This window comes from Eschscholzia californica, unplaced genomic scaffold (genome assembly GCF_041429995.1).
Source record: "Eschscholzia californica isolate CP2 unplaced genomic scaffold, dmEscCali1.0.p SCAF_5, whole genome shotgun sequence".
Lineage (NCBI taxonomy): Eukaryota > Viridiplantae > Streptophyta > Magnoliopsida > Ranunculales > Papaveraceae > Eschscholzia > Eschscholzia californica.
The window spans coordinates 43,188,298-43,212,691 of record NW_028238472.1 but is presented as its reverse complement, the minus strand read 5'-3'; the positions used below and the strand labels follow the sequence as shown (position 1 = coordinate 43,212,691).

Sequence of the window (24,394 nt, the reverse complement as noted above, 5' to 3'; positions counted from 1 at the left end):
AGAAGGTTAATAGCTCTATTGGTTAGAGGGTGAAGCTTCCACGTGAGCGTCCTGGGTTGGAATCCACTGTCTCTCACGTATGTTTGTTTTTTTCCATTGTGATTCAATTGCTAAATGAAATTCTATTTTTGCTCAGTTATATATACTGTTTCTTATTTTGGGTGCAATTCTTTCATTTATTGAGGGGTTTTGAATAAATATCAATCTAAGTGTTCAAAAAAATATTCAAAAATACATATGTGAAAATCATGATACAACCGTACCATATTCAAAAAATCACTTATACTCTACACTACACATTATACAAAGATATTTTTTTTTTTATCATTTTATTCGTAACTTTTTTTTATTGCACAAAAGACTCAAAATCAAATTTCATCCGGGCCCCTCAAATTGTCAGCCACGGCTCTGTTCAAATCCTAAACAGACTTCCTTCGACAACACCTCATCAGAAAGAGAAAAAGAAATTGGATCACTTGAGTAATCATTCCCAACGCATATATGATATAATACGTTTCATTCGTAGTTGGACGTGATACATTAGACGAGTACCAATTATAGACAATTCCAATCTCAATTTTATTAGCCCACTATCCGCATTTCGTAAGGGGCATTGCCCCCGCCCGGTGGGCGGGGGTTATGCCTAGTAGATAGACAATTGACTAAAATTTGAAAAATTATTCTCGTTTAGTTTAATGGACATAATTAATCTAGATTATCTAATTATGATGCTTGAGTTCTAACATTCAATTGTTAAATTTATTTGCTTTCTACTTTTACTTGTTTCTCTAATTTTATTTGTTTGTCTTATTTTATTTGTTTTTCTTAACTCACAAGTAGAGTTGGATTCATTTTTCTTTGAAAGGTTAATCTAATAAAATTCTTCTCTAAAATGTAATGCCTTATATCCTTCACTGGGCCCACCTCATTTCCACCAATGTAATACCTTACATCTTCTTCAGTCTTCAGACTGCAAAGACATATCCTTCACTCGACCCACCTCATTTCCACCGATGATACCCAAATTAGCGACAATGTACCCCATTAAACTACAACAGTTTTTGCTCTTTTTAAGTCATATTTCTTCAACAAAAAAAAAAGTCACATTCTAAGTCTGACTTATGTCTTATATATATATCAGAATTTTATTTTACTCCGTATTTCGCTTGTGATGGTTAACTAGTCTGGATAACCAGTTTGAGTTGGTTTTGCGTCCATAAATTAGATTATTCAGGTGCACCACCCTTTCGTGTCGTGGCAGGACACCCCTCTTAAGTCCATGAAGTCTTGGGATCGAGTCTCGGTGGAAAAAAATTTATCCCTTGTAATTTAGACACTAAATAAAGTAGATGTTGTCGGGCTTTATGCTCTTTGTTGTCATGCTTTAGACCTCTTTAATTATGGCCAGCGCTTTGGGGAAAGCTAAAAAGTTTCCGGGGTGTGAAGACTTGGTCAAAAATTGGTCAATTTTGTTTGACAATTTTATTTAGGGGGAAAGCAAAATACTTCTCCACCTCACCTCACTCTCTCTCCACCTCACCTCTATCTTCTCCGATTAGGTCGCCGGTCGGAAAATTTTCCGGCCGGCGACCATTAAAAAAAAAAAAAAAATTTCCTTTTTCACTCTCTCTCTCGAAACTCCGGCGAAGGGGTTTCCCTTCGCCGGAGTTCCGGTCTATTCTTCAACAGACCGGAAGTGGTCTGTTGAAGAACAGACCAGATCTGGTCTGTTCTTCAACAGGCCAGATCGGTCTGTTGAAGAACAGACCAGTTCCGTTCTGTTCTTCAACAGACCGGGACTCCGGCGAAGGGAAACCCCTTCGCCGGAGTTTCTTGAGAGAGAGAGAGTGAAAAATTTGTTTTTTTTTAATGGCCGGCCGGCGATCAAATCGGAGAAGACAAAGAGGTGAGGTGGAGAGAGAGTGAGGTGAGGTGGAGATAGATTGAGGTGAGGTGGAGTGTTTTTTTTTATTTCCCCTTAAAATTTATTTCCCCGGAAAATCTCTAAAATTTTACATATTCCCTTTAAAATTTCACACCCCGGAAACTATTTAGCTTTCCCCAAAGCGCTGGTCTTATTTATTGGTTTATCTTAGACAGTTATCGTGCTTATCACATCTTAATAATGTATCTGCCTTGTAACGACTACCGAGTGTAGTGAGTGTAGTCCATTTCTTAAAAAAAAATAGATTATTCAGATTCAATTAAGCCAGTCTACTCTTTATAAAGAGCCATGATCCAAACAGGAGCTAAGATCAACGGCCGATATTCATAAATCAACGGTTCAAAATAGGCGATAATATCTGAATTATCCTACTTCATAAATCAACTAATACTAAATTCACCGAAGAATTAACGTGTTACGAGAGAGTACTGTTGGAATTTAGGGTTTTATGTTCATTCTGATTTTCCTTAACCTTTTTGTAATTCGTTAGGGTTTCGCGAAAGATGTTATCGCTACGTAGCGAGTTTCGCCAGCAGCAACAACAATGGCCAGATGAACTACAACATCAAAATCAAGAAAACCAACTCTCTGGTGTCAATGAATTTTCTAGGGTTTTCTTCGAATCGGATCGCGGTGACGTATCTTCTGTGAAATTAGAATCCTCACAGGCAGTTGGATCTCATGAAGGTTATTCGAATACTAAATTTATTATGAATTGTTTGTTTCAAAATTGATGATTTAGGGTTTAGAATGATTGCTTTGAGCTTGTTTGGAGATTGTGATGAACCCTCAAAGATGAAATTTTTCTTTGGGAGGTTCAATTCTTGTGTAATATATGACTTGTGAAATGAAATTCTTTATATTGGTTACCTTTTTGTTTTTGAATCTTATTGCTTTACAATGAACCATAGGTATAGTGAAAAAAAGGAGCTTTTTAGACTTCAAATATGAAGAGTCAACTAGTACATTGCCTCTTATTCATCTTTGAATTCCATGGAGTTCTAGGCACCTTGCCCGTGAGGTTACTGAAGCAGAATAAACCCACAAAGAAAGGGTTGGTTTTATTTGTGGCATAATGAAACTGGAATTCCCTCACTGTTTAATATTAATGGCACATTTTGTCATTAAAAAATTATCGAATTTCAAGGCTCTAGAGCAGATTCACTACTCGTGATCGTCCTCCATCATCACTGCCTAGATAAATCACAATACTATAATAATATCAACCTCGTAAATTCTCGAGTAGAATAGCAGTCTGCATGTTTTCATGCTATCGTAGACCCCTAGGGCTTGGTGAATTTAGTATTGGTTACTTTAATCTCATCGACCCAGCTTTGTACCCTATCAAGGTAGGAATTCTTCTCAGATTTTTAGACCCTGACCACCTCGAAGGTGGGTCAATAATCGATATTATGACATTCTAAGCCGCGTCTAACAAGGATGTTGTGAATTGTTCTTATCTAATGCAGTACGGCTAGTGAACATATGTTTGAGTTATAAACTTGTAAGAATAAGTGCAATTGATGACTGTTTAGTTAGCGTTGTAGCTCGAAATGTCCTAACCATTGATTCTTGTATCAGCATCCAAAACTATAAGGCAAGCAAGTTGCTAATTTAATAAATTAAAACAAAAAAAAGTTACCTTCAGTCTGTCTCTTATTAGCAACTACATGACCTTATTAAAGATCTATCACCACTCACCATGAGAAACTTGATCGTTATTGGCTATCTTGGTTAAATACTTCGACAGCATTGATCCGGACCTAGAAACAAGTTTTCAGAACTTGACTAGAATATGAAAATTGGCTTGCATTAACAATTGTTGTTTATCAGTTTTTTTATATAACCGTACTACTTCCCCTTTCCAGATGTTGGCCGTTTTGAAGGAGCTATATAAGTTTATTCGGATAGACAAACTAACCAAAAATATTTAAACTTTAAAAAAGATCAACAAACATATAAGTTGTAATGTCACTAATAAAAGTCTAAATGGCATGAAAGAGTCAAAAGAGGAAGATGGAGATGACGTAGTCATGCAATTACCCTTAGGATTAAAGAGTATTCCCTCGCAGACTTGGTTGATGCTACACAGTGAAGTATGAATTCCGTTTGATATGCTATTGCATAGAGACGGTTGTCTGTGCGATATATTACTAAGTATGGGAACTAAAGTACACAACATGATTAAAAGCATCTTTTATCACACCCATTAACTCAATAATGATCATTAGCTAGCAGGGAAGCATATTTGGATCGAGGAGTGGTCTAGAATTGGTGCTTCTAGGATTTGACCGACTTTAATCCCATTTCATCCTTCCAACAGCTGTGTTCTGCTTAGATTTTTGCCTCTTTTAATTTATATGATGTTGACTTGTCTCAAATTGGCACTGGACTTTCTCGCTAACGAGATGGAGTTTCGGCCTTAAAGAATCCATATCTTGTGATTCTTGAATTGATATTGCCGTATAAATATGACATTACCTAGTAGTAAAATGCTTTATGGTCATTGTTTTCTATTTGTTGGTGATACAGTTGATGAAGAGACTCTATTGGCCCTTGCACACCAGAAATATAGGACCGGGAGCTATAAACTGGCTTTGGAGCACGGCAATGCTGTTTATGAGAGGAACCCGCAGCGCACTGATAACCTTCTGCTTTTGGGTGCAATTCATTATCAGGTTGATCAGTTTGATGTTCTTTCCCTTTTCAAGAAACAAAAAGAGTTCGATGTTCTTCTGTTGTACTATTTGTTCTCTGTGGGGCACTCTAGCTTGTTTCCGAAGGCTAACTCATGTTGCTTCTCAATTGTTTGAGCAACTAATTTTGTGCCTGTTGATTTAACTTCTGTCAAGTTATCATATTTGGTCCCCTCTGACATTATACTAAAATTACTTTTCCAGTTGCATGACTTTGATATGTGCATCACAAAAAATGAAGAAGCTCTTCGAATTCATCCCCATTTTGCTGAATGTTACGGAAACATGGCAAATGCTTGGAAGGTAAACAACTAACGTAGTTATTACAAATTTACAACAATTGACTCAAATAATTATTGATGTTAGTACACTACTAAGGTTCTCGGCCAAACTGCAGCCTTATTTTATGTCCTTTTACTTGTCATTGTATACATTTAAGTTTATTATTTTCTTGGTTCTATTGGAGTTTAACTCTTTCCTTTTCCTGACACAGGAGAAAGGCAATATTGATCTTGCCATCCGCTATTACTTGTTAGCTATCAAGGTGTGTTTACCACAGCATATCTAACCCAATTTCAGTAGATATTAGGCAAATTATGGTATTACTACTAATAGCAAATTTTGATAAGAAGCTTAGGAAATGAAATTTGGTGCTACGCAATTAGTTGCTTTCTATGGTAATGTACATTTTGGATGTTTTCGGAACTGCCTAAATCTTACTATTTGCATTCTTCAATTATGGATTAAAACTATCATATTTGGCAGTGACTGGCACCTTTTTTAACTGACTGTTGCAACTTGCAAGTTGGACTACTTAGTAACTTGAATTTGCAAGTAGCTTGAGTCCTAGTCCAGTGTGGAACTCCTCTGAGGCGTACTGCTGTATTGTATTTTTTCCCTTTTGATGTAGGTTTTTAGACAGAGAAAGAGAGGAAAAATGTGAGAGGAAGACGAGTAAACATATTTGTACAAACGTGTATATAATATATATATATATGATAGCCGACTCTCTTCTCTTGTGACTACGCTTGATCAAGCTCCCTAGCCGTGCTGAAATCGAGTTTCAACTTTCAATCCCAACAATATAGATTGTTGGTCTAAATAGTATAACTGCTCGGTACCAACTTATAGTGTGAGATAGTATTTTTTTTCTAACTATTACTAGTTAAAGCTATTTAATCATTGATCCATATGATTAGTTGAAAAGTGTGTCAGTGGATTCTCCATAGGATTTCAGACTTCTGATTTTGTCAAAGGCATGCCTAAAGCTTCTAAGGCGGTAGGTTGAGGCGGGTTTGTGTATTGGAGTGACAGGCCAGTTGGCATAAAATTTGTCTCGCTCGTGAAGGATCCTCGCACTGGCATTTTTGGACTAGTGTTTACTTCATTTGGACGAGATTCTATTAGCTCCCCGAGCTTCTCTGGAGCAAAAGTTAAATCCCACTTCATTTTGTATTTTAAAGGGTTCTAACAAAGATTGCCAATTTTTGTATCCCTCATCTTTTATCATTCTCTCTCTGTCTCCCTCTCTCCCTTCCTCCTTTATCCATCTTCCTACTAGGTTTTGTGTTGTCTCCTCTCTCAAGTATAACTTTTTGTTATTCTGTTTCTCTATTAATAATTTATTTTTTAAGTAAAAACTATTAATTTAATAGTTACATCAAATTCTCTTAATCAAATCTCTATAAATTCATCATTCAAGTACACAAATAAAACTGTATTTTTAGTTCATTTAACAAAATTATATAAATAATATTTTTGCACCAATTAATATTGTTCTTACAGTTATAAATGTTTTGAACTTCACTTCGCGTCTAAATTTGTTAGTGGTTACATTATTACATAAAGGGCCTCAACCATAATTTGGCACTGGCACCCCAAAACCCCAGCCACGCTACTGAGTTCCCAGAGAGGGAAAGGTCTGTGTGTTTTTTTTTCTCTATTTTAGAAAGTTTTACTGGATTTTGATGCCTTGCTTAATGCTTTTGTAATGGCTACCTTGGAGTTGCTTCATTGTGTGTTCACTGCTGATAGCTATTAGCATAGAGGGACTAGACAGTAGAAGAGTAAACCGTACAGTATTGGAAAATACTGAAAGTACAAGCACAATCTGAAGACACGGATGTTGTTTTTCCTTAGGCAGCTGTGTTAAGAGCTTAGGCTAGTGCACGGGTTTGTTTCTTCGCCTCGTCAAATGCTTATGATAACATGACTTTATGAAGAAAAATTAATTGTGTATGAAATGCTTCTCCTGTAACAATGTAGTACAAACTTCTTTGATCTTGAGATGGCCTGCACTTTCTAATGTTCATCTTGAGTATTTTGTTGTTTGCAGCTGCGCCCCAACTTTAGTGAGGCCTGGTCCAACTTAGCTAGTGCATATATGCGGAAAGGAAGATACGATGAGGCAAGACAGTGTTGTCGTCAGGCTCTTGCACTAAATCCTCAACTGGTATATACTTTTTTTTTGAATTGTGCCAACTGTCATATACTTGCTTAATTCTGAATTATCCTTCATTGAATTCATGCTTTTCGTACTTGCTATTGATGTTATTGTTTCTCTGCTGGAATAGGTTGATGCTCATTGCAACCTTGGCATTCTGATGAAAGGACAGGGTTTGGTGCAAGAGGTATGTCATCGCAATTGCACTTTTTTTCTATTATCTGGATTCTGGAGTAAGAGGAGTTGCATAATCTGAGTGAAGAATCAGGTTATGACAAGAAGGTAAAGAGAGAAAAGAAGTGAATTTCTAAATTAAGTTAATGATGTAATCAGGGAGTCCCATATTTTTTGTCTGCATGGCTTGTATCACCACCAAGATATTCCCTGAGATTGAGTTTTTTCATAAACTGCTAAAGATAAAGCATTCTGTACCAAGTCTGCATTCTTAGCAATATGTTGTTATGGATGCCACCTTCAGCTGAAATTAATTAACCATTAGCTTCTCATGTATAAGGTTATTTTCAGCTGAAATTAATTAACTACTACTTCTCATGTACAATTTCATTTTGCGCATGCAAGTTTCAGCCAATTTACTAATATTCCAATATTTTACTATTACTTGATTTGATTGTCAGAGCTACCTTCGTTTGAAACCTTAAATTCATATTTGAGTATTCAATTTTATAGCAAACAATTATGTATGTGCGGCTCATATCGAATGTTGCAAGGCACACCAAAATATTCTTTTTTAGATGGAAATTACATCCAATACTTATGATGTGGAGTTTTGACATGGTTATCCAAGGGTTATTGGATTGAGGGAACGTGGCGGATGCTTTGGATATGGTGTGCTGCACTGTAGTCTGTACAGCTCTAATGAGTTGATTCCGAGTTTGTTGTGATTTAACAGGCATATAATTGCTATGCTGAGGCTCTTCGTATCCAACCAACTTTTGCTGTTGCATGGTCAAACCTTGCCGGTCTTTTCATGGAAGCAGGTGATCTTAGCAGAGCCTTTCAATACTACAAGGTACAGATTGTGTTATATCTTTTCCACTGTCATGCATAAATATTTTGTTTTGGCTACGAGTGTTGGCTGTTGATATATTTTTCTTACACGGGAGATTATTTTTTTCCGCTCTCCACTTCAGGCCTAGGTCATAATAATTATGTGACTAAATTTGTAGTGTTATCCAAACTTGCAGCTTATTATATCTGGAGTCACATTTGTTTTCTTAGTAAAACACTTACAAGGGTTTAATATCTTGCTTTTCTTTACAGGAAGCAGTGAAGTTCAATCCAAATTTTGCAGATGCACATCTACACCTAGGAACTGTTTACAAGGTAAGCTGTGAAGCCTGTGATAATTGTGCCAGTAGTGTTGGTATTGACAAAATGGTATCAGGTCAGAAACAACAAAGTTGTTTTGGTTTTCCAGGCGATGAGAATGCCCCAAGAGGCTACTATGTCTTACCAGCGTGCAATTCAGGCCCGTCCAGATGATGCGATGGCCTTCGGTGAGTCCTATTATTAGTCATATCATATCTGCGCATTCCCATTATTAATCGGATAGTTCAACCAATCAACAAACAGGTTTCAAATAGCGATTGGCCCTTATCTTACGTATCCATTACTTTTAAACAGAACTCCTGTTTTTGCAAATTTGTGTAGAAAAAGAGAGAGAGCAAGCTTTATGTCTTGTAAGTCCATGAATGTCCCACGACTTCCCCATGGTTCAAAATTCAAAGGAGTGTCTGTATGTTATAATTCGTGGTTGATCTGTTCCGCATACTCAAGTCATTCGATAGTTGTTCATATTCAGGTCCTAAACACTGTTTTCCTCTTTGAATCTATCATTAGACTCATTTGAGGCCCGAGTGCTGGATCTACTTTAGTGCTTAGATTGAATTAGCTAACTGACCTTGTGTTGGGTGTTGACTCCAGTTTACTTTCACATCCTCTCCTACTGTTCTACACATGATTTTGCAAGGAAAATGTATTTTGTAATGCAGGACATCTTGGTAATATATACTATGAGCAAGGTCAGCTAGATTTGGCGATTATCCATTTCAAGCAAGCAATCGCCTGTGATTCGCGATTCGTGGAGGCATACAACCACTTGGTTAGTACTTTAATATTTCATTGGGTAGAGTTCTAAATGTCGACCCATTTAAATCTAACAGTTACCTTTTTATCCTAAATCAGGGTACTGCACTGAAAGACGCTGGGAGAGTTGAAGAAGCAATCAACTGCTTCCATGTGAGGGTTCACATTACTCAGCTCATTCTTCATTGGTTCCTTCTGTTTTATAGGTTTAACTCTATATGTCCTAATTTTGCTTTTGTTTTTCTATATAGTCGTGCCTTGCTCTCCAGCCTAATCATCCACAAGCTCTTACCAACATTGGGAATATATACATGGAATGGTATACATATCTATCTTTTTTCTTACTTCTTAAAAGTGTTTCCTGAGGTGTATCTTTTTACAAAAACTTCTAGACGTATAGGAACATGACGAGTGCTGCTGCTACATATTATAAAGCAACATTAGCTGTAACAACAGGAATATCTGCTCCTTTCAGCAATTTGGCTGTGATATACAAACAACAGGTTCTAATACGTCTCACTATTATAATATGTATTCAGTTATCTTTTATCTTGCAAATGGTCTTTTTTCATCTTTCTTTAAATAATTCGTTTAATTGGGAAGATTCTTTCACTTTTATTGAACCTCAGGGAAACTACGCCGATGCAATATCGTGCTACAATGAAGTTCTTCGCATTGATCCCTTGGCAGCTGATGTTCTTGTCAATAGGGGCAACACATTAAAAGAAAGTGGTAGAGTTAGTGAGGCAATCCAGGATTACTTACGAGCTGTTTCTATTCGACCTACTATGGCCGAAGCTCATGCAAATCTGGCTTCAGCTTATAAAGATAGGTAGGTACCATATATATTTTATTCATCATACAAAATGTATTTATTAGGTATTGGATAATGAAATTTGTTTTAACTATGTGACTTTTCTTCTTTACGACTCATGAGTATCGTAATATCATTTTATTTGAATGACTTGTAGTGGACGTGTTGACTTGGCCATAAAAAGCTACAGTGAGGCATTGATTCTGCGGCCTGATTTCCCAGAAGCTACTTGTAACCTTCTACATTCTTTGCAGGTATAGTCTAGATACAGAATTTATATTCAGTCTTCAATTTTGTAGGACACCGATTTTTCTGTCTTTCAGAAGAAACCTTTGATTTTCATTAGGTAGGCAACCTATAATTTGGTTTTCCGACATCAAGGTTCAGAGATTAATATTTTTTATTTTAACCTCTGCAATCAGTTTCTTAGAAAAGAATGTTTGTCTCGCAGATTGTTGTTCAAATGCTTATAATGTGTGAGATGTAAGAGTCGAGACCTTCAAGTTTTTGTATTTATTTAGTGATAAAAAAGCAAAATACTTTGTGGATATTCGTTCGAAAGTCTAATGTTTATTTAGTTGTTTGTATGGTCTGCAACTAGATGAAAGCCTTCCGCAGAGTAAGGTTAAGATTCATTTCTAACAACTTATATGTCTTTCTAATATATACACAGTGTGTCTGCAATTGGGACAACCGGGAAAGCAACTTCAGGGAAGTCCAAGCAATAGTGAGAAGGCAGATAGAGGTCATTATTTTTATACTTGGAATAAAACTTTTGATAATTTGAGTGGCTGGATTTAATGGTTGTATTTTCGTTGTCAATTTCAGATGTCACTTCTTCCCAGCGTGCAACCCTTCCATGCCATTGCATATCCTTTGGATCCAATTCTTGCACTTGAAATTAGGTCCTTTTTCTATCTTTTCCTTCACAAAACCAGAGGGGTAACATTTACCTTGCAATCTATTTTTTGTTCCTTCAATAATTCCTTTTGTTATTACAGTTGTAAATATGCTTTGCACTGCTCTTTGGTTGCCTCTCGCTTTGGTCTTCCTCCGTTCACTCACCCCCATCGAATTCCTGTAAGGAGTGACAGAAACGAACGACTAAGAGTTGGGTAAGATCTTGCATCTAAACTCTGTTCAGTTTCATCTTCTTTGGTTGTTTTGACAGAAGTTGCTTTTCTCAATCCAGCTATGTGAGCAGCGACTTTGGAAATCACCCCCTATCACATCTTATGGGTTCTGTTTTTGGAATGCATAACAGAGAAAATTTGGAGGTAAGTGAGGACTCATGATTCCATTTGCTCTCTTGTTTGTTAGTTTGTTTCTTCATTTCTCGTCAGTTTCTTAGATTATCCGAGTGTCTTCACATTCTTCTGACCTTTATATCTATGTAAGATACTAAGATAGATACTCTTTTCTAGAATTTGCCGTGTCAGATACTTCAATACTCGGGTAGTCACACAGGATAATTGGGTGCTCGTAAGATACTGCAGTCAGTTCATTGGATGATGTGATTTTGAATGCATATCTTGTGTGGACTTGCGCATTATCATATTTCGGCCATAAAACACCCTTTAAGATGGCAGCTTTTATGTGGCCTAAACGTTAAACAATCGTTAGTAAAATGGAAAAAACTACTTCTACCAGAAAATTTAGCTAAATTAAGACTAGAAATTTGAATGTGAACAGTACAGTAGTATATTTTTATTGGTGTTTTCTAGTCGCTGTATCTGACACCGCCTAACAGTGTTAGATAATGATACACGTACTAACTTCCATGTTACATAAGTTTTATATAAGTTTCTTGGATAATATTATCAAATTCGGTTGCAGGTTTTCTGTTATGCTTTAAGTCAGAATGATGGTACTGAATGGAGGCAGCGTATTCAGTCTGAAGCTGAGCACTTTGTCGATGTATCTTCCATGTCGTCCGATATGATTGCCAGACTGATTAATGAGGATAAGATACAGATCCTAATTAACCTTAACGGCTATACTAAGGTATCAGTAATGCTAATACCGAGGAATCCTGGAAGCTTCTGGATCTATTTGATGTATGAATTATTCTGCTTATTCCACAGGGTGCAAGAAATGAAATATTCGCTATGCAGCCTGCTCCCATTCAAGTTTCATACATGGGATTTCCTGGAACTACTGGTGCAAAATACATAGATTATTTAGTTACTGATGAGGTGGGCATCAACATCATAATCCTTTTTTGACCTTCTTATATTCTTTTTTTACCTCACACATCACTTCTTATGTTGCAGTTTGTTTCCCCAACTTGTTATGAACACATTTACTCTGAGAAGCTTGTTCATCTTCCTCATTGTTACTTTGTAAATGACTATAAGCAGGTAAATCTTGAAACTTGTTTGCTTTCAGAATCTTCATTGCCATGTAATCATTATGTGTGTGTTGCTCTCACGAAAATATTGTTTTTCAATTTTATCTAAAGACGATCTGTTTGTCCTTCAACAATTTTTTTAATTACCTTCAAGAACCTTAGCTACTTAATCATGTGTCACCGTAAGTCTTTTTTATGGAAAAATGCTCTCAGAATACTCTTCCACATGATGATTCTGACCACTTTGTGGGGCTATGCTTTACTTGTGACTATGGTTAGTGTTGATCCTGTCATGGACTGTTAATTAGTTTCAGTCATTTTAATATTTTATATCCTATAGGTAATTGAATATATCGTGGTTATGTTAATATATTGTATCTGTGGATGCTACTTAATCATGCTTGTCTTCTTCTTTTCAGAAAAATCGTGATGTGCTCGATCCAGTTTGTCAGTTCAAACGCTCTGATTATGGATTACCTGAGGACAAATTTATTTTTGCATGCTTCAATCAGTTATATAAGATGGACCCTGGAATCTTCACTACTTGGTAACTCTGCTTTTTTCTGCTAAAAAACTAATACTCCTTTATCTGACATTGGACTTATCTTACTAAGAGTTTCTGACTTTCTTCCCCATAATACTCCCAATATTTACTCTTTGCAGGTGCAATATTCTTAAGCGTGTTCCAAATAGTGCACTTTGGCTTCTTAGATTTCCAGCTGCAGGCGAAATGAGACTCCGCTCATGTATGTCTTAGTTGCATCACTTAAGAATTCTACATTGTTTGTCTTAAGATATGCGATGATTTGTTAAGAATTTGTTTCTTGTTTTCTTTTGACTTATCTCACTAATGCTGATGGGGTCATGTTCAGATGCTGCTGCCATGGGTGTGCAATCAGATCAGATTATTTTCACAGATGTTGCCATGAAAGGCGAGCACATTAGGCGGAGTGCTTTAGCAGATTTATTCCTTGACACGTAGGGTCACTGTGGATCTTTCGTTTTTTAACAATTCAATTTGTCTTCCCTTGTTTATTTTTCATTTCTCTGAAACAAGCAATTTATCGTTTTCAAACTTCATGCAATGATTAGTTTTTTTCCTTTACCGAGTAGGCCATTGTGCAACGCTCACACAACTGGAACAGATATTCTCTGGGCTGGTTTGCCAATGGTGACACTGCCCCTGGAAAAGATGGCCACCAGAGTTGCCGGTTCATTGTGTCTAGCCACTGGACTTGGGGAAGAGATGATTGTTTACAGGTAAATGTTTTATATGTACTTATGGTTCGAAGTCCCATTTTGTTCTACTCGAGACGTTAATTGACAAAATCTCACCATCTGACGTTACGCTCAATAAGATGGTTTGATTGCTCGAAAACAAAAGGCTGTTAAGATATGAGAGCTTTGTACTTAAAGTCGCTTAATAAATGACTCTGGTTGTTAAAAAAGATAATTTTTTCGAAGAGAAAGAGGGAATGTATATACGTATGTATGAAACTTACAAAATAAGTTAGAAAAGATTGTATATATGAACTCATTTGTTTTCTTGCTGTTTGATTTTCCGAAGTATGGAAGAGTACGAGGAGAAGGCAGTGTCACTGGCATTGGATCGTCCAAAGCTCGAGGCTCTTACTAACAAGCTAAAAGCAGCTCGTTTGACTTGCCCCTTATTCGACACAGCACGATGGGTGAGTTGCTGCATAAATTTAAGTCTTGTGATCCATTGGGATCCGATACCACTCTTATTATTTGATGGAATAAACCTTCATCTCAATTGATTCATAAAAAACTAATTTTAACCAAACTTATGAAAAGCAACCAATCAAAACAATAAGTTCTGTTCGACCACAATCAGAACAGGTTACAAAAATTATATTTGTCTTATAACTTCAAACTCTTAGATGCATGACTCACATGCTGCTTGTTATGAATTCAGGTAAGAAATCTGGAGAGATCGTTTTTTATGATGTGGAATCTGCATTGCTCAGGCCAGGCACCGCAGCACTTCAAAGTAACAGAGAATGACACGGAGTACCCCATAAATAGATAAGGGGGAAAGAGGTATTATTTATACAGATTGTATATAAAGAACTCTTCAGAAGGAGTCAATACAATTGGAGTAATTGAGATAGATATCAACTCTTAGCTTTTTCATTTGGAGTTGGCCCAGTTCGGTCCTCGCCATGTTCTTGTAGTGAGGGATAAAAATGGGTATAATTGGGATAGATGGTGATATAGATAAAACTGTTCTTTTGTTCTTTATTCAACTTGGGGAGATTTATAAGTTGAGCAAGTAGTGATTCAAACAAATATAGAGAGTTAAGATATTTTTGAATGAGAAGACATGATGAATGGCCTAAATACAGACTGGTTTTTTGAGATACTAGTCTGCTTCTAATATTTTAAAGAATTGACATTGTTCTTGAATCAGCCATCTCCAGGCTAAGAAGGGACAGCTCCTACGGTAAGGGGAATTCTATATGGATTTTTGCTATTGTGGGACTTCGATATGGACTTCGCTGTTGGCAGGCCTTTATAGTTGGACTTTTTATCGTACTTTTCCCTTTTGCTTTCTATTTTTGAAGAACAACAATAGAAAGGACAATTCAACAAAAAAAAACAAGAGAAAGGATAACGAGGGGATGGGAAATACGAAGTGTACAAAAGATCTTCACTTAATTTGCGACATGCTGATTTACTTGGGAATAGAATGGCCCTGATCGTAGTCAAACTTGAAATTCTTGTCTTTTAGAGAAACCGAGTCATCAAGTCACAAAATAAGTCAAAATCTCTTGTATATATAACACTTCTTTGAGAAAATAGATTATAATTTTAGCAAAAGGAACTGCGAAAAGTGGAAGGGAATAATACTAAGGAAAGGGGTGATTTTAACAAAAATAAAGGCGCTTATAACACCTCCAAGAAAAAATTTATTGTGTGACCTGACTTTATAAACCTGAGGGTGAATACACCCGAGGGCAAAATTATTCTACTTGGTCCATTCGCGTGGGCAAAGTAAATGAACCACAAAAAAAATCAGGAAAAAGCGAAGAGAAAGAGTTGTGCTAACAGGGGTATCCTTCTGCCGTCGACTCCATCTTCTCCCCCTTTGTGTATCTCTCTTCTTCTGTCCTCTCTCCCTTGACCTGTCTTGTTTCAGCTGTTTAACCTCTGGCTTCTCTCTATCTCCCTCTCTCTGCTATGTCTTTAGTTGTCCCCATTCTGCTTTATCTGAGGTTAGGTTTCTAGTTTCATCTTTCTTCGTCTTCTTCTTTTCCTCTTTGTCAATCTTTCCACCTCTTCTTTATCACCCGCAAAGGGAAGCTTCTCTGCAGGCGAGTTAGTCACTTTCAAATTCTCCTCTTCCCGAAAAAAAATCTATACAATAAGGAAAAATTATTTTTTTGGGACATAAAGAAAAATCTTCGGGGCGCATTTCTCCATAACCCCTCCTCGAGGCTCGGTTCTGGGGAAGGGAACACTTCCCTTCGCCGAAACTGTGCCTGTGTGAGAGAGTGGGAGAGAAAAAAACAACGAGAGGGAGAAAAAGAAAAACAGTGAGAGATTGAGAGAGAAACAATGAGATATCGAAAGAGAGATAGTGAGAGATGGAAAATGAAGAACCGAGAGAGTAAGAGAAAGAGAGAGAAAGAGGAAGAGAACAAGAGAGAGAGTGAGAGATAGAAAATGAAGAACCGAGAGAGTAAGAGAAAGAGAGAGAAAGAGGAAGAAAATAAGAGAGAGAGTGAGAGATTGAAAATGAAGAACCGAGAGAGGAAGAGAACAAGAGAGAGAGTGAGAGATAGAAAATGAAGAAACGAGAGAGAAAGAGGAAGAGAACAAGAGAGAGAGAGAGAGGTGGTGAGAGGCATTGGGAGATAGAGAGAACAACATGAGAGAGAGAAAGAGTGAGAACATGATGATTATGGGCAATTTCAATCAAGATAGTTCTGGCCTAAAAGATAAATATGCCCCCTAAGTCAATATTGATCGACTAAGTCTTTATGTTTCGGAGATTTTTCTTTACGTCCCAAAGTCGTGACCTTTCAGAATATATCCTCTTCTTCAATGATTAAGATTATACCTCCTAAAGTTAGGCCAGCGCTTTGGGGAAAGCTAAATAGTATCCGGGGTGTGAAATTTTAAAGGGAATATGTATAATTTTAGAGATTTTCCGGGGAAATAAATTTTAAGGGGAAATAAAAAAAACACTCCACCTCACCTCACTCTATCTCCACCTCACCTCACTCTATCTCCACCTCACCTCACTCTCTCTCCACCTCACCTCTTTGTCTTCTCCGATTTGGTCGCCGGCCGGAAAATTTTCCGGCCGGCGACCATTAAAAAAAAAAAAAAAAAAAAAATTTCACTCTCTCTAAACTCCGGCGAAGGGGTTTCCCTTCGCCGGAGTCCCGGTCTGTTCTTCAACAGATCCGGCCTGTTGAAGACCGGATCTGTTGAAGAACAGACCGGAACTCCGGCGAAGGGAAACCCCTTCGCCGGAGTTTCTAGAGAGAGAGAGTGAAAATTTTTTTTTTTTTCTTTTTAATGGTCGCCGGCCGGAAAATTTTCCGGCCGGCGACCTAATCGGAGAAGATAGAGGTGAGGTGGAGAGAGAGAAGTGAGGTGGAGAGAGAGAGAGAGGTGAGGTGGAGAAGCTATTTTGCTTTCCCCTAAATAAAATTGTCAAACAAATTTGACCAATTTTTGACCAAGTCTTCACACCCCGGAAATTTTTTAGCTTTCCCCAAAGCGCTGGCCTAAAGTTATCTCATAGTATCTCAAACTTATTTTAAACCACTTCAATGGTTGAGATTATACTTCCCAAACTTATCCTCCTTTAAGAATACTTAAGCCATTTGAATTTTGGCGGCTCCTCTCCGGTTGGGGTTCCTAGAAACTAGCGGCGCCCATATAACTTCCTACCTACAAAACTTAGATGGGATACTCCACCTTTCTCTTTCTCCTCGAGATTCGGAATTCAATTTTTTTTTTCTCGTTTCCCCAATGGCTTATACCATGTGAGTTATTAAGCCACTAAATTTACGGATTTCAAATTCATCATCTTCCGCTCTTCTAACGGCTCTTTCTTTCTCTCTCCCTCTCTCTCTGTCTGTTTTCTCTCTCATCTCTATAACCTAAAATTCCCCCCCTTTCTCCTCCCACTTCAAATTTTTAGGGTTTTTTTTCCTCTCTCTCTCTCTCTCTAGATTTGTTCTTTGGAATGAAGAACTATATGCAACCAAAAGGAGTAATCCTAAGGGATTACAACACATCAGAAAATGCATCATCTCCTTACCCTAATTCTTCTCATAAACAAACAAGATCTTTGAGAAAGCAGAAATCTTTTAAAGAAAATGCACCTCCTTCTGATGGAATATTACAAGAATATTTATCTCCTTCAGTTGCTGCTAAAACACTTTCTTCAGTCGGAAAGATGAAAAGCCCTCTTCCTCCGAGACCACCATCTTCAAATTCTAATCCCCTTAAAAGAAAGCTCGTTATGGAAACAGTTCCTGAGAATAGTTATCCAGTGTCTTATGATTCTGGAGTTCAGGTAGATTTAATTTTGTTTTCTTGAGTTTTTTTTAGTGCAAATGTGATGTTTGAAACCCTAAATCTGTAAACCCAAGATCTCCTTTTTTTTTTCCTAGCGTAAGTGAAATATTAAACATTTTAGGATACATCATTTTAACATTTTGTTCTATAGTTTCAATCTACTATGATCAATGTTAGTTCATAATTAGGTTTTTTATTGGAGTAAATTGAATTAGGGTTTGCGTCTATCATTCTTTTGTGCAGTTCATTTATCATCCAACCTTCACCAAGTATACAATTTCATGTTTGTGTTTTAAGTTCTTGAATGTGGTTTAATTTGTACAGGTAATAGTGAGAATGCGTCCTCCAAATGTGGATGAAGGAGAAATGATTGTACAGAAAGTTTCAGCTGAATCATTGTCAATTCTTGGGCATACCTTCACATTTGACTCTGTTGCCGACACAGCTTCGTCACAAGTAAGGATTTTCTTCTTAAATTGCACTTTATGTGGTAGTTGGTATTGTATTGTTTGCTTCTGAGTATTCTAATTTAACTTCTTATACGTTTTTCTAGCAAGATATATTCCAGCTCGTAGGTGCTCCCCTTGTCGAGAACTGCCTGGCAGGGTTTAACAGTTCAATATTTGCATACGGGCAGGTATTCTTTTTGCCATCAGCGCGGAGCCTATATTTTAATCGAATTGACCTATATTTGTATAGACTGCTTGAGTTGATTTGTGTGAATATTGTTTTATATCTAAGTTTGCTTAATTTATCAGACGGGTAGTGGAAAGACTTACACTATGTGGGGACCCTCCAATGCCTTGGTGGAAGAAAATGCTTCCTCCAATCAACAAGGTTTAACACCCCGTGTCTTCGAGCAACTTTTTGCACGCATGAAAGAGGTGAATTTAGTTTTAGTTTTGTTCTATTAAATCTAAATCCATGAAAAGCCCATTTCAATGTTGCATGCTACAGCTTGACAATCTGATTCTTTTCCGTTTACAGGAGGAAATTAAACATGCTGACAAGCAACTCAAGTATCACTGCCGTTGTTCATTTCTTGAGGTAGATAGTTGAATGTTTCTCAATTATATACATTAATTAGAATCCTATTTCTGTCCGGTAATCACAATTTTCTATGCCAGATTTATAACGAACAAATCACTGATTTATTGGACCCAAGTCAAAGGAACCTTCAGGTAATTTTATTTAATTATGTTTCTTTGCTTTTCATTTTATTCTTTTGCCTCTGTGGTGTTTTTAATTTATATTGGGTGCCCTCTTCAGATCAGAGAAGATGTGAAGTCTGGTGTCTACGTCGAGAACCTTACAGAGGAGGACGTATGCACAATGAAGGATGTGAAGCATCTTTTGGTAAAGGTGTGAATGAATTTTGAACTCTTTACCGATTAAAGAAAATCTAGTGGAATGTTGAACTCTTTTGAGAGGGTAATATTTACCGTTCCACGGCATAATGGTACAGGGATTATCAAACAGGAGGATTGGGGCAACAAGCATAAATGCAGAGAGTTCTCGTTCTCATAGTGTCTTTACTTGCGTTGTGGAGTCAAGATGCCAGGTATATACTTCTTTGGTCTTTATTGATTCTATCATTGTACTCTAGGATTACTTTATTTATGTGAAGTTTTGTAGCTGTCAAGTTAAGTTCACTGATGATAGAGTATAATCGTAAATTTGCTCTCTTGTTTAATTAAACTAAAATGTTTTTATATAGAGTTCAGCGGACACTTTAAGCAGTTTCAAGATTAGCAGAATAAATCTTGTCGATCTTGCTGGTTCAGAAAGACAGAAGCTTACAGGTGCTGCAGGAGAACGTTTGAAGGAAGCAGGGAATATCAATAGATCCCTATCACAGCTTGGGTACGTTTGTTCTCATTAACTTCATATCATTGTCTAAAGTGTGTACTGCGCAAAGTAGCATTTAGCTTCTGTATGGGTGTTGCTTTAACCAACGAGTTGACGAGGCTATTTTTATCTGCATCTATTTAAGCAGTTACAAACTTAGCTATCTGTGCTTATTATGGTTTCTCGTGGGAGTTGCAGGAACTTGATAAACATTCTTGCTGAAGTTTCCCAATCAGGAAAGCAAAGGCATATCCCATATAGAGATTCCAGGTTGACATTCCTACTGCAAGAATCTCTAGGTGGCAATGCAAGATTAGCAATGATATGTGCTATTTCTCCTGCCCAAAGGTAACTCTTTAAACTCTTCCCTGCCTCTAGACTTCCATTTTTATTCAATTGTGGAAGTTCATGTAGAGTAAAATAATGCAGCTGTAAGAGTGAAACCTTCAGTACATTAAGGTTTGCACAGCGTGCAAAATCCATTAAAAACAAGGCTGTTGTTAACGAAGTAATGCAAGATGATGTGAATGTCTTAAGAGAAGTGATACGTCAGCTAAAGGTACTATTTTGCATTTTACGTCCACCATCCGCTCATTATGGCAACCTCAATTGCGTAACTAGTGATTTCATGTTTGTCATTTCAACCAGGATGAACTTCTTCGGATGAAAGCAAATGCAAATAATCGGACAGATGCTAATGGAGGTTACACAACAAGTTGGAATGCCCGTAGAAGCTTGAATATCTTGAAAATGAGCCTCAACCGGCCTACACTACCTCATATTGAAGATGATAGTGATGAAGAGATGGAAATCGATGAAGAAGCCGTTGAGAGGCTATGTGTTGAAGTAGAAAAGAACATAAGCGAGAGAGTTGTTGGTGGTGATAGTTCACAGAGAAGAAGTTTGAAATCCATCGATCGGACTTTTTCTGGAATAGAGCAACCCAATGATCCGTCAGAAAGTGCCTGTGGTGGTAATCAGGGATCTGAGGAAGCTGATGTGACCATGGAAGATTGTCAAGTATTAGAAGCAGTAGAAGTTGATACACATGACGTAGTTATTGATGGTTGTATAGAACTCACTCTATGTACGCAAAACAATGAAGTTCATCCTGGGATTATTGATGGGGAACCACTTGCTACTACAAAAGCAGACCCACTTAATCGTAGTTCCACAAGTGAGTCCATAGGGGAAAAGGTTTTAGATGGAGGACTATCATCTGAGGTTCTATTGGAGAAACCTTCTGAATTAGTTGGTGGAGTTTATGAAGCTGCATCTGTCCCCGACAATATTCTCACTTGTTCTCCAAGTTCAGTTTTTCCTTCCAACCTTTGCATACCATCCAGCGATGTGTCTCCGGTCCTTCATTCTCCCACATTTAGTGTCTCCCCATTAGTGAATGAGAGCAGGAAAAGTCTCAGGACATCATCAATGTTATCAGCTTCCCAGAAAAATTTAGCAGAGGACAAAAAACTGAGCACAGAGGATCTTCATTTATCTTTTGAGCGATCTCCAAAAAGTAACTCTCCGAATGCATTTTCTACATCTAGTAAGAATTGCCCCCGACAGAGTGATAACCTGGCCGAAAGTATATATCGTGGTCTTGAAATGATTGATAGTCACCACAAGAGTGCAGCTTTGGGGCGCTCTTCATTTAGGTTTTCTTATAAACCTACTACTGACTTGAAGCCTCTCCTGCCAGTTGATAAGGTCGATGTGGGAATTCAAACTCTTCCACAAGATTTCGAGGAACATGTAATATCACTTCCACAACATTCTGAGGAACATTTAGAAGACTTAACCGCCTTTTTATGTCAAAATTGCAAGAGCAGAACTCCTCCACTTGAACTTAAAGAGGAAAATGATAACTCAAACCTGCAGTTAGTACCTGTCGAAGTATCGCAATCTGCTGAAAAATCCAAGAAGCAAGTGCCAAAGGTATGTGCCGAGAGAAAGAAAAAAAGAGATGTTTCAAGGAAATTATATTCTTTTTTCTCGTTGTTGGTTTGATTATATTATTTATGAGTCATCACTTGATTTTTCATGCTGGTTGTAGGCAGTTGAAAAGGTCTTAGCAGGAGCAATAAGGAGAGAAATGGCACTCGAAGAGTTCTGTGCCAAGCAAACAGCTGAAATTATGCAACTTAACCGTCTGGTTAGCTATTATTATCCATCTTCCTTTCCAGAATTTACCATCTGGAAGGTTAAAATCTTTTAACTTATCCTGAGTGTCTGTTCTTACTTTTTTGCTTTTACTTGCCATGGATTTGCAGGTCCAGCAATATAAGCATGAGAGAGAATGCAATGCAATAATAGAACAGACAAAGGAAGATAAAATCATCCGCCTCGAGAGCCTTATGGATGGTGTTTTACCAACTGAAGAATTCATGGAGGATGAACTGTTATCACTTACAAATGAGCACAAGGTATTATATAAATTTTATTCTGACTTTCGTATGTGGAACAATTTGTTATACGTTACAGAACCGGAATATCCATTTTTTTTTTAATTTGTTGTATTTTAAAGTACCGATACAATTAATTGTTGGGCGCAGCTTTTGAAAGAGAAATATGAGAACCATCCAGAGTTATTGAGAACAAAAATTGAGCTCAGAAGAGTTCAGGATGAGCTGGATAGTTACAAGAATTTCTTTGATATGGGCGAGAAGGATGTGTTGCTGGAAGAGATTCAGCATTTGAGAAGTCAATTACACTACTATGTGGATTCTTCTGCTTCGCCCTTATCATCTCGAAGAAGAAGTCCCTTACTTCAGCTAACATATCCTGTCGAGTCTACTCCCGCACCACTCTGTTCAATTCCTGAGTCAACTGAGCAAAATAATGAGGAGAAAGTCGAACAAAGCATTGAGAACAAATTTGAGCAAAGCATTGAGGAGATAATTGAACAGGAGAGGTGTCGTTGGACCGAGGAAGAGAGCAAGTGGATTTCTCTTACTGAAGAATTAAGAATTGAACTTGAAGCAACCCGCAGTCTTGCTGAGAAACAGAAGGTTGAACTTGATTCTGAGAAAAAATGTTCAGAGGAACTTACGGAAGCAATGCGTCGGGCAATGCAGGGGCATGCACGAATTCTAGAACAGTATGCTGACCTTCAGGAGAAGCATTTAGTTATGCTCGCAAGGCAGAGGAGGATGCAAGAAGGGATAGAAGATGTTAAAAAAGCAGCAGCTAAAGCAGGAGTCAGGGGAGCTGAATCTAAGTTCATAAATTCTCTCGCTTCTCAAATTTCAGCATTAAGAGTAGAGAGAGAAAAAGAAAAACGGTACTTTATGGACGAGAAGAAGGGACTACAGGCTCAACTTAGAGATACAGCTGAGGCTGTACAGGCTGCTGGTGAACTACTCGTTCGACTGAAAGAAGCAGAAGAAGTCTCTCTTATGTCCCAGGTAAATTCTACATTGTTTTATGCATGCTTCTTTTGTTTGTGCAAATAAATCATCATCACATAGGAACTAGTTTCTCCTTTTTCCTTATTTTGGAAGTAGCAATTATATATGCGGTGTTTTTTCGACTAAAACTTACGAGTACCTAGGGACGATGGGTCGTTACCATAATCTTTGCTATTTCATACGGAATAGTCTTACCTACTTAAAGATTTTGAAGTTAGGATTGAGTGGCCTATGGCCACTATCATTGTTTTACCCAAGGAATGGAAGAGTGTTCACGAGAGGTTTGGGAGATCGATGGACCGCTTCATGCCTCCAATTAGCTACCGTTTCATGCCTGCAGTTAGCCATTTCCATGGTGTTCTCTGCAATTAGCTATCATGCCTGCAATTAGCTCAACCCAACTCTTCATAGATAAACTATAGTTGGTGACTGTTTGTTTTAGCTATGATTTTGTTTAGGTTGATATTTTTTGTGAATGGCATAACCTTTACTCATATAATTCTTCGTACATCATTTTGCATCATTTTGTCACGTAATACTTTTTCTGGTTTCATCTAGTACGGTGTAGGATCAATTTCTTAACCTTCTTAAAACATCTTGCAGAAGAGAGCTGTGGAAGCAGAGAAAGAAGTTGATAAAGCATACAAACAAATCGCAAAATTGACAAAGAAACATGAAAAGGAAATATCTACATTAAATCAGTTCCTTGCAGAGTCTCGTCTACCTAAGGAAGCAATAAGACCAGTACAAAATGACACCGACATGGCCATATACGACGGTGAAGATCAGCAACATAATACCGACGGTGATCAACAATGGAGAGAAGAATTTGAATCATTTTACCCTGCAGAAGAAGATACTGATGTTTCAAAACTAACCGAGCCATTTCCATGGTTCTCTGGATATGATCGATGCAACATCTAAACAAGAATAGATCGAGTTTGTATTACTATCAGTTCCACTCACTATAATTACAGTTTGTGTTTGTTGTATAAAACTTGTTGTCGATTGATTACATTAGATAAATAGAAGTAGTTCTCACTATTTGTGATGATAAATATATTGGTTCTCTTTAATCTTGTTTCTACCCCATTTGGATTGTTTACTGATTTGAATTGAGTGAGTGAATCATTTCTTTTCTCTAGTGATTTTGTAGCTGTTCTTGATGCAAACATAATAGATTTTAATTGGATGGGAGGAATTTTTCAGAGCAACGGTTTTGC

At 37.4% G+C, this 24,394-nt stretch overlaps 2 protein-coding genes across 2 annotated transcripts; both read left to right on the top strand.

The window, feature by feature from the left end:
• The first annotated feature begins 2,105 nt into the window (after positions 1–2,105).
• LOC147539435 (putative UDP-N-acetylglucosamine--peptide N-acetylglucosaminyltransferase SEC) lies at positions 2,106–14,715 on the top strand. The gene is made up of 28 exons (XM_086643613.1): positions 2,106–2,632; positions 4,478–4,623; positions 4,846–4,944; positions 5,135–5,185; positions 6,977–7,093; positions 7,215–7,271; positions 7,995–8,114; positions 8,366–8,428; positions 8,523–8,601; positions 9,097–9,206; positions 9,290–9,343; positions 9,442–9,509; positions 9,591–9,693; positions 9,820–10,022; positions 10,162–10,258; positions 10,678–10,749; positions 10,833–10,909; positions 11,006–11,119; positions 11,197–11,281; positions 11,841–12,008; positions 12,089–12,199; positions 12,278–12,364; positions 12,774–12,901; positions 13,018–13,100; positions 13,227–13,332; positions 13,468–13,614; positions 13,922–14,042; positions 14,291–14,715. The coding sequence occupies exons 1-28, from the start codon at positions 2,449–2,451 to the stop codon at positions 14,402–14,404; spliced, it is 2,964 nt and encodes a 987-aa protein (XP_086499739.1). The 5' UTR covers positions 2,106–2,448; the 3' UTR covers positions 14,405–14,715.
• Positions 14,716–17,113: 2,398 nt separating this feature from the next.
• LOC147539434 (kinesin-like protein KIN-12B) lies at positions 17,114–24,247 on the top strand. Its single transcript, XM_086639259.1, has 16 exons — positions 17,114–17,911; positions 18,238–18,369; positions 18,467–18,550; positions 18,672–18,797; positions 18,901–18,960; positions 19,041–19,094; positions 19,183–19,275; positions 19,379–19,474; positions 19,631–19,776; positions 19,960–20,109; positions 20,191–20,320; positions 20,410–21,699; positions 21,818–21,916; positions 22,035–22,187; positions 22,317–23,168; positions 23,775–24,247. Exons 1-16 carry the CDS (start codon positions 17,579–17,581, stop codon positions 24,093–24,095), a joined length of 4,119 nt encoding a protein of 1,372 aa, XP_086495385.1. The 5' UTR covers positions 17,114–17,578; the 3' UTR covers positions 24,096–24,247.
• Positions 24,248–24,394: the final 147 nt, after the last annotated feature.